Below are 10,588 nucleotides of genomic sequence, written 5' to 3' on the forward strand. Positions count from 1 at the left end.
CTTGACTTGGAAACATACTCAGCTAAGTGATCTCCTAAACTAGGGCATCATTATGAATCAGGCAGATGCAAAGAGAAGAAAGGGACAGGTAGTAGGGTCTCCAGCAAGACAGGCTATGACTGCATAACTGAAAGGGAAATCCAGAAGATAACAAAGACATGAAGGATCAAACCTACTGAGCACCTTTGAGCCTCAGTCTAAACCCCAGACATTTGCGCTTGTCCTTGACCCCCTTAAGTCACATTACAGAACACTGTGGTTATTAGAATCAAAGGGGGACTAAATCTGGTCATTGTCCAGGGTCTGCATACTTTTTGCCATATAATCGTTTTTTTATTAACAAAATGTAAATGTTACACAAACCGAGTCTTTAGTATAAATCATATACTGTGCTTTAACATGATAGCAGTGGTGGTGTATGTGAAAGTTTTCTCCCCTCAGGATGTGGTGAACAGCAGTGTCACTCAGGAAACTGTCATGCACAGCACTAAACAATGCAATGCAGATTTGACTGAGGCTAGTCTGACCAGTTCTCTTACAATAAACTGAATAAAATCTAGTTTTTTGTGGTGTACGTGAGAACTTTCACATACACCACCACTAAAAGAAGCTATTCTGAACTTTTAAGTTTATAGAGGCCATTTATCTTCAACTACTTTTTATGCAAAAGTGTTATAGCACAAGTCATTTTAACTTGAATGGTGGACCTGAGTTCACAAAGAGAGAGAGAGAGAGAGAGAGAGAGAGAGAGAGAGAGAGAGAAAGATTCGCCTCTTAGCAGCACAGCTATCAAAGGACTTTCATCAGCCAATAAAAAGGCACTATGCACAAACATTCACATGCTCTCCTGTGCTACTTTTAACACAACCTACACACCTACCAGCATGTATATAATATACTAGAGGTTAAAGGGTGCATAAAATTCATGGTTCGGTTCAGTTTCGGTACAGTTAGGGGCAAGAAATGCAAACCATAAAATTGCTTATCATTTATTATTATTATTATTATTATTATTATTATTATTATTATAATTTTTTTTTTATTATTTTTTTTTATTTTGTTTGTTATTATTAATATTTGTGAATATAAACAGTTAACACGTTTACACACATTTTGCAGTGGTGGACCATGGAAGCACATTGCATTCACCAAAAAAAAAACAAGGGAAAAAAAAAGCGCTTTGCATTCACAAAGAAAAAATAAATTGTTGGGCAGGGGAGCATTTTAGCGTATAACACCGGATCTGATGTTACTGCATTTTTTGTTCGTAACTGCCTCATTGCGCAACCATGGAGATGTAGCAGCTATCATATGGTTTAGCTTGATGACTGTATAAGGTTAGGTCATCGCTTTGGGGAAGACAGGGACAATGGAGGGGCATTGGCAAATTTAATTCGCTTTTATTTCTTACTTGGGTTGAGACACTGGGAGATATTAATGCCATTGAGTAATTTGGATGGTATTATCATTAGTATGTCAACACTGCGCAGGTATCTAAAGTGCTTAGGACTGTTCAGGAGAAAAGCACATTCTGACCTTCCTGATGTAGCTCTCTTTCTTCAGGAGCAGCTAAACCAATATGGAATGCTTCATGGATACAAAGTCATGCATTTGAAATGCATTCAATCTGGCTTAGTGATATCTCAGAGAACTATCCGGCACCTGCTTAAAATTCTGGATCCCTGCGGAGTTAACTTGAGGCGCCGAAATTGTCTAAGCCGACGTCTTTACAGAAACCCAGGTCCCAACTTCTTGTGACACCTAGATTCCTATGATAGTAGTGTTAAAATATAATATAATATAATAATAGTAATTAAAATGCTCCATAACACTTCCCTCAACTATTTATATATTTTTTTCTTTGTGAATGCAATGCACTTTTTAAATTTTTTTGTGATTGCAATGCGCTTTTTTTTTTTTTTTTTTTGTGACTGCAATGCACTTCCGTAGTGGACAGTAACAAAGAAAATGTGATTCGTTGCAGTAACTAAGTAACTTTTTCATGTATCTGTACTTTACTTCAGTATTTCCATTTGGGGAGACTTTTACTTTAATTTCACTACATTTTAAATTCAAATATCTTACTTTTTACTCAACTACAGTTTGCGAAATCAGCCGTTCCTTATTATTTATAAGTGGATAAAAACTTTTCTTGGTTTAAAAAGGCGGATAAAGGACAGGGTAGTATTGAGACAGATGATCCGCTGTGGCAAACTCTAACGGGAGCAGCCGAAAGAAGACAAAGAAGTGGCTAAAAACGTTTTAAGCATGCAGCTGTCACGGATATAGACCAGCCATCAGAAACCGGGAGTAAACCACAATGTCTTCATTGACGCTAATCGTGATCGCTTCATCCAAAGCAGAGCTAGGAGCATGAAAGTACAGGGAACACAAGTGGTAGGAAGTCCGGTAGATTTATCATGGCAATGAGTAGATCCAACTTGGACAGGGCCACACAACCTGGGATATGAGGAAGGTCGGTGAAGCTTGCTGGGAACTGCCACTCGGTGGAACACCTTTGAGGTTAGGGAAAGGTGACTGCCCTCAAAGGGACTCTGGGACTCAAGTCGTTACAGTGACCTCCGTGGGACTCTGAAGCATTACGGCAAATTAGGCCTTTCGGCGAAAATCTGAAGCGTAACAGCGCCCTCTGCGTGACTCTGGAGCTGAGCAGCGCCTTTGATGGGTGTCTAAGGTGCGATGGCGACCTCGGAAGGACTCTGGAGCGCGGTGGCGCCTTCAGCGTGTGAACAAGGTTTAACGGCGCCTTCGCAGAGGCTCTGGGGCAAGATGGTGCCCTCAGCGAATCAGAATCAGAAATCAGAAAAAGTTTTATTGCCAGGTACAGCAAAGGGTTTGGCAACGAACACTTGACAGTACTAGGAATTTGTCTTGGTGTCGGCTGCAAACATATATAGATATGAAATATGTACACATCTGGGGGTAAGTGATCAGTCAGATGTGATTGTCACATTTCAAACTCTTATTTACCTGCCACTTTTATATATATATGTATGTATGTATGTATGTATGTATGTGTGTGTGTATTTTAGTCAGAAATGAATATTAAGAAATGAATAAGGCTGAAATAAATCCTGAAAAATGTTTTTGTTTTTATTAACATATGAATGTAAAAGAACCGTGTAAAAAAAAAAAATATATATATATATATTATTTCTTTATCTTCCTGTGTGAAGACAGAAGACGATTCTGTCCATCTCACAGTGAGACAATTTCCCTACCACAAGCCCACCCAGTTACACATTTTATACATTCTCTCACCACTCACCATCACTGAGCCAATCAACTGGAATCATGATGTATTACAATTATACAGTTCTGTGTGTGTGTGTGTGTGTTTCAATTTTCTTTCTCCATTTTGCCAGTGCCTACAATGTTCACTTCTGCTTTACAAATTTGTCATCACTTCATTCTACAGAAATGTTTCTAATATTATATTTGTATATACACAGACTTATCTGATGTTATGTACACCAAAGATTGAATTAAGAAACCTTTTAGAAATAATTTATATTTCTATATGTGAATAAATGTTTGTATACACTTGACCAGAACAAAGTGGAAAGCCTTCTCAGAAGAATGGAGGTTATTTTGGATATACAATAAGCACATTTAATTGTCCACAAAATTCTGACCACATAGTTAATATGTATATATTGCTTAAATATAACTCAGCCAAATATTTATTTAAAAATATATTTTGGTGTTAAAAAGTTTCAAGACTGGTTCTGTTTACAAGAAAGTACTTTATTATCTACATTTACATAATATCACCTTCAAAAATATTCCCCTTGCACAGAAATACAGTGCTCCTAGCATTCCTAACACTTCTGGAATGCGTCCCAAAAGTCAGCTTTCCGAAGTGCATCAATCATCTTCTGGTATTTGCACTAAATCTCTGCAGTGGTGTCAAAATGGTGACCTTTGAGCTTGATCTTCATCTTTGGGAGGAGGGCAAAATCTGCAGGAGCCAAATCTGGAGAGTAGAGTTGGTGCGAAAGTAATATCATGATGTTCCCAGCGAGAAACATGTAAGTGGTGTCAAAACTTCACTTTGTCAGGCAGGTCCTTTTCAAGAGATTTCTTGATTGCGAACAGGTGTGGCAGTAATCAGGCCTGGGTGTGGCTAGAGAAATTGAACAGTTTTAACAGGGGGCAAACACTTTTTCACACAGGGCCACATAGTTTTAGATTTTGTTTTCCCTCAGTAATAACAACCTTAATTTAAAAACTGCATGTTGTGTTCACTTGTGTTATCTTTTTCTAATACTTAAAGTAGTTTAATGATCTGAAACATTAAAGTGCCACAAACATTCAAAAAAATAACCCATTGGGTTTTCACACCACTGTAAAGAGAGTGCGCATGTGGTCAGTAGGGCAGACCTGGTTACGCACGTGGTCAGAATAGCACCGGTTGCACATCTCCTGATGTACAACACAGTTCAATATTTTTAGGTCAGTGCTCCCTGTGACTGTGTGTGTGCAGCCTTGTGCTGCCATCTGTCAGCTTTTAAAAACTAGTCTTGAATCTTTTTGGTACCACCTTGGAAATACACAGAAAAAAAAGGAAACTCAGAGATCAGAGACAGGAACTACTCAAAATATTATATAAACAACAAGCCTTTATTGTAGCTCATCTGTGCTTTTATTTTGTAGGTAGTTTTAGGTAGTGCATGCAAAACATCTCACCTCAGGACGTGGTAAACACTGTTTCTCAAAAAAAAAAAAACTGTCAGGACAAACAGCCTTACAGAAATTTAATGTTGGTCTAATTTTTATACTGAGGTCAGAGGTCAATGTCCAGGTTGTTTCAAGCTGACAGGATTGTTATTGTAACACAAATGTCCACTCTTTACAACTGTGGTGAGGAGAAAAGCATCTCAGAACACACAGCAAAATGGATATGGAATGTGCTAAAAAACATTAAGTTCCATTACTATCGGCTGATGACAGGAATGTGGTGCTACAATAGTTACAGGGTCTCAAAAACTGAGTAGTTGAAGATTGTTAAAATATCATAATCATAATAATTTTACAAGAACATTAACTGTAAGGCTGTCATTGCTTCCGCGTGCTCCTGAGCTTTCGGCTTCAATCATGCACACCTGGAGCTCGTTATTCACTTATCCCCAGCTCCAATATAAACCCCTCATTCACCCACACTCGCGGTCCGTTATTGTAGGTTCATGGTGGTATGTGTGTATCCCTCTACGTACCGTCTCCTCTCGGACTCCTCACTCTCTGGATTATAACCACGGACTGCCTATCGCCAGTCCAGGACTCTGTGGGCCGCGCTCTCGGAGCGCACCACCGGATTATCCCTGTGAAAGCAGGTATTTGTGTTGGCTCTGCCTTTTATGTAAATAAAACCCGTTTTGTTTGCACTTCAGCTTCCGCTTCCGTTTGCCGCATAACAGCCACATGATTGTGTTGTTGATAATTAAATGACAAAATTTTTTTATTTTTTTTCTCTATCTTTAATGTATTTTACATCTTGATATTATAGTTTTAAGTCCGCAGTGAAGTAGCATCTCTACTTGCTACTGTAACCTTGACAAAGCAGTTGCTGAATGAATTTCTGCCTAAATGTATTTAACCAAGTCAATGTGGAAATATTTTTTTTATTTTTTTTTCTAATGTTTCTTTGGCATCTACCAGCAATGGACTACAGTTCCCACAGTCTACTGGGCTATCAGTCACCAAATTACAAATTGTTAGTCAAAATACAAATTCCCCAACACACACACAGATTAATAGACTTTGGGTTTATCTGAGTTTTGTGAGGTTTTTCTCAGTTTAACTGATTTTACCAAGCTGTTTGTTTCTGTTGCTTTCCTAGTTGCCAACCACAGTTTTAAATTCCGTTAGCAATTTTTGGCTCATCCCTTTTATGGCAAATGTTATTTAGAACTTCATTCACTTTTCACTACTGTGCTTTTGGCTTGTGTTTTTTGATTGCATGAATTCTCATCTACTCTCTACTGCAATTTTTTCTCAGCTTCTGCTTCCGGTCTTGGGGGAAGCTGCAGTACAGCTCTAAAGTCAGTGTTCTATTATATTCAATGCAGAGTATTTTGACCTCATCTGTAGTGACACTGATATCATCATCATTAGATCAGAATGCTGTATTTGGCGATCATCACGTTGTTGTTTCTTCGTGCAGGTATTCAGTTTATTACTTGTTTTGTTTCCTAAAAGTCTGAAAAATATTAATGGAAATGGAAAAACAAACATAAAAAAAGTAAATAAAAGTATGTTCACATTATTTGTTAAAAATGTGTTTGACCAGAATGTAGCAACATGAAGAGTTATTGTATAGGATCATGGGGCATTGATTTTTCTGCTGTAAAAACATTAACAGCTTTAAAGGGGGGAACTTTATACAATGTAATGTTAAGGATATTATGTATGAATTTGGCTTTAATAGTAACTAATACAAATAATAATTTAAAAGTGTATTCTGTTTTATTTTTGCAGTTTTCACCACTTCTTTACAGCAGATTAACAAAACTGCTTCGACTGGTAAAACTGTTATTTTACACTGCAATCAAAATCTGACTGGTGGATTTAAAGATGTTGGTTGGCGTAAAGATGGGAATCTTCTTTTTAACTACAGCCCAGTACTAAACCAAACTGTAATCAACTACACATCAAACAGGATGCAGGTTGACCCCCAAAATGCAAGAAAACTACAGATATCTGATGTACAGCTTTCAGATGCAGGATTATACAAGTGCTATCCACTAAATCTGCAGTGGCGATTGAGAATTGATGGTAATTTTATTTTTAATATGTGTTGAATATGCCTTTTTGATATCATGAAATTAAATAGCAACATTATCTGAGAATAGAGTTTAAAAATTGATTTTTTTAAAGTACTAAATTAATTAATTTTGTGAGAATACAGACTACACTTCGTGTTGTATTTGTTTCATTTGCCAACACAGAGACTGAACTACAACAAGGCAGAAAAAGTTACATAATTTTCACAGTAGCTACAACATCTGTTGTAGTGTGCCTCTTTATCTTTTGTGCTGTGTGTCTTTTCAGGTAAGTGACCACTGGTGGTTTTATAAAATGTTCACCCTACCTTTATATTAACGGCAAATACACTTTTAAAACAGAGTGATGTTAGTGCAAAAAAATACAATAAACAAACAATATTCTAAGTATGCAGGACAGTGTCTAAGAACCTCACAGGAATATACAGGTTATACACATAATCCCAATTTTATATTATTCAAAAACAGAACTAGTCATATTCGCCTTTTTCTTCTTATTGTTTAATAAACAAGAAACATACCACATGAAATATACACATGGGGTAACCATTGCTCTTCATACTACACTTTTTATTGGCTTAATTTCAAACGCTTAATTTCCATTTTTGAAGTAGTAATTAACACATAAGTGCGCACATACTGCATTTATGATATTACATTAATATAATCACAGCTTTATCAAGACTGGAAAAATTTACTTTTTTTTCGTATGCTGCTTTGTGTTTTAGAATTTATAAATATGGTCTTTGTTTAGGCCAATCACATTTTGCTGCAAAACAAAAAATAGACTATTTGGCTTTCATTACAGGAAACAGAAAAATCGAGAAACGGAAACTGGCAAAACGATTGTAAGTTCTTATTTTAATATAAATATGTATACAGTACATGCAAATAATGGGTTAATATTTACAATTACTCAAAATAGATGTATTGGTTAAAAATATCTTAGTCATTGAGAAAATTTAATTATATGATGGTTTAGCGGGTACAGTGGGGCAAAAAAGTATTTAGTCAGCCACCAATTGTGCAAGTTCTCCCAATTAAAAAGATGAGAGAGGCCTGTAATTTTAATCATAGGCACACTTTAACTATGAGAGACAAAATGAGAAAAAAAAAAAAATCCAGAAAATAACATTGTCTGATTTTTAAAGAATTTATTTGCAAATTATGGTGGAAAATAATTATTTGGTCAATAACAAAAGTTCATCTCAATAATTTGTTATATACCCTTTGTTGGCAATAACAGAGATCAAACGTTTCCACAAGGTTTTTACACACTGTTGCTGGCAGTTTGGCCCATTCCTCCATGCAGATCTTCTCTAGAGCAGTGATGTTTTTGTCATTATTTATTTGTTAATCTTATCAATTAACAGACAATAAACATGCTCAGAATATTCTATATGTATATTAATAATTACTGTGGTTTTATTTTTGTAACTAGCCAAAGATCTATAAAGATAATGTCTGTCACAGTGAGACGATAACTGAATGTGTAAGTTTCAACATTGAACCAATGAAAACCAATCAAATTATGATATAACAAAGCTATATGTTTATTATTATTATTATTATTATTATTATTATTATTATTATTATTATACTTTTTTTTACAGGTCTACACAATGACAAGCCCAAATGACTTCTCTATTGGCTATTTATAAATCCACAACAACATTTGTTTATACTTCACAGAGTCACCATCACAGATACGTTTCTATAATTCAGTTAAATTGGCAGGCTATATGAACTGTCTCTACTACTTAGTGTACATTTTATCTAGATTTTAATAAATTTGTCAGTTCTTTACAGGGGATTGTGGTGTTATACAGAATCTATGTTTTAGTTTATGTTTAGGTTTATATTGGCTGCTTAAATGTAGGTCATTCAAATGCTTACTAAAAAGGAGTGATAAAAAAGAATAAATGTCTTGGTCATATATATTATAGATTAATTGAAATTAATTGGAAATTAACATTACATTCCTCAATTAAATTATTAGAAAACGACAGTGTTTTCAGTAGAAAAATGTACAGGATTCCACATTCTCATTCTTGTTTTGCCCTGTCCATTTTGTTTGCTCATTGCTTTAATAAGTGCAGCTTTACCAGAAAAATTGGTGTTAGACTACATTTTCTCCAGTGGTTTCCATATACCCACCAAAACCTGATGGCTTGGGGATTTTCCTGAAAGAAAATAGTGCAGGCAGGGTGGAGTGGGTGGAGAAGAGTGGCAGGAGTGATTAGTGATAACAGGGGATCTGCAAGAGTGAAAGGCAAAGTTTATAGAATGGTGGTGAGACCCCCCATGTTGGATGGTTTAGAAACAAAAAAGAGGATACAAACATTTTACAATTTAATAAATCAAGTTAGACTTTTTGAAGGTTAAAAATCTGTAACATTTAATTGGTCATTGTACTAATAATTTATTGTCTGTACATCTCTATCACTCTCAGTAATGACTGAACACAGAATAGTTTTTTTTTTGTTCAGTTTTAAATTATCTTCATGTTCATTTTATTTCTTTAAAATTCAAACAACCGTCTATTTTGTTAAAACATTTGACATAATTATACAGAAAAACATTTAAAAATCTTTAAAAAAAAATTACTTTCAAAGTCTGACTTATCCATTGCTTTGCATTACATTGCAGATTGTATATATTGAAATATACAAAAAATATACTACACCAGATAAACAGAGCTGCTTTAAAGGGTAAAATTTTTTTAGTGCAATGGAAATCTGACTAGTAAAACTAAAAGACAAATAAAGATAGTTGGTGTAAAAAATCTTTTAATATATACAGATCAGTTTTAACCAAATTGATGAAAGTTTAAAAATTAAAAAACAAAAGGGTCTCTGCCCATCTTATGTTTCTCAAGCTCACAGATACAGAGTAAGAGTTATGTGTTCACATGCGAGAAAACAATGTGGTTTTGTGTGTTGCCCAGTGGAACATCAGTGGAAATGGTTTTTAGGTCAGGTTTTGAAAAGTGTGGTTTTCTGGGTTTTTTTTTTTTTTTTTTTTTTTTTATATAATTCTTTATACTTTGTATGAGTACAGTTTATTCAGAATTAGAAAATCCAACTATAAAATATAATTTACCTCTGATAAATGAGAAATAAAATTCTATGTGCATTTCTTAGTTTAAAAACATGAGGATTTCTACTAACACAGAGATTTATTTGAATTAAAAAAACTGCAATTTTGGTGGACTTAATAAGTGATAAAAAGCACCATTATTCTGGATTAACTGTTTTGAGACTGAATTAAATTCTAAATGACAGTTATACAAGCACCTTCTCAAATAGTACATTAGCAAAACAATTAATTGAAAGACGTCAAGATTTTGTGTTTTTGTGTTTTAGTAGGTAATTGTGAGAATTATTATATATTTTTGTTTGACATTGATGGATAATGTTTTGCTCTCTGCTGCATTGTTCAGAAGCAATTCCACCTACTGATCATTTTGTACATTTTTTATCATCTTGTAAATTGCAATTTAGGATGAATAAAGCATTGTATCTTTCTGTCTATCTTTTGCATCCATTTCTTTAACTCTTTTTCAAAGCCAGAATTTTATTTCAGTCTATTTTCAGGAAAATTGTGCATAATCCATAGTGGGGATTTCATTAACATATTGCAGTCTATATGATATATGGATTATGTAACAGACTTTCTTTAATTTTGTTATGCTGTACTAATTCTCCGGTAGGGAGGACTGTGTTCCTTCCCAAAAAGATCTGGATGCTTTGGCGGACTCACAGTGTTCGGTTTGGAGGCTTGAG

General features: G+C 34.9%; 1 protein-coding gene across 1 annotated transcript; it reads left to right on the forward strand.

The window, feature by feature from the left end:
• The first annotated feature begins 2,700 nt into the window (after positions 1 to 2,700).
• LOC124381377 lies at positions 2,701 to 10,285 on the forward strand. Its single transcript, XM_046842968.1, has 9 exons — positions 2,701 to 2,842; positions 5,204 to 5,354; positions 6,020 to 6,062; positions 6,136 to 6,184; positions 6,499 to 6,795; positions 6,969 to 7,071; positions 7,612 to 7,651; positions 8,245 to 8,295; positions 8,417 to 10,285. Exons 1-9 carry the CDS (start codon positions 2,701 to 2,703, stop codon positions 8,462 to 8,464), a joined length of 924 nt encoding a protein of 307 aa, XP_046698924.1. The 3' UTR covers positions 8,465 to 10,285.
• The last annotated feature ends 303 nt before the right edge of the window (positions 10,286 to 10,588 follow it).

The sequence above is a fragment of the Silurus meridionalis genome, chromosome 3 (genome assembly GCF_014805685.1).
Source record: "Silurus meridionalis isolate SWU-2019-XX chromosome 3, ASM1480568v1, whole genome shotgun sequence".
NCBI classification, from domain to species: Eukaryota; Metazoa; Chordata; class Actinopteri; order Siluriformes; family Siluridae; genus Silurus; species Silurus meridionalis.

Bases quoted from the DNA above. Each gene is read 5' to 3' on its own strand.
- LOC124381377 (XM_046842968.1), top strand. From the start codon at position 2,701: ATGGCGACCTCGGAAGGACTCTGGAGCGCGGTGGCGCCTTCAGCGTGT. The intron at 7,652-8,244 runs GTAAGTTCTTAT...TTTTGTAACTAG, and splicing joins CGGAAACTGGCAAAACGATT to CCAAAGATCTATAAAGATAA. The intron at 8,296-8,416 runs GTAAGTTTCAAC...TTTTTTTTACAG, and splicing joins GTGAGACGATAACTGAATGT to GTCTACACAATGACAAGCCC.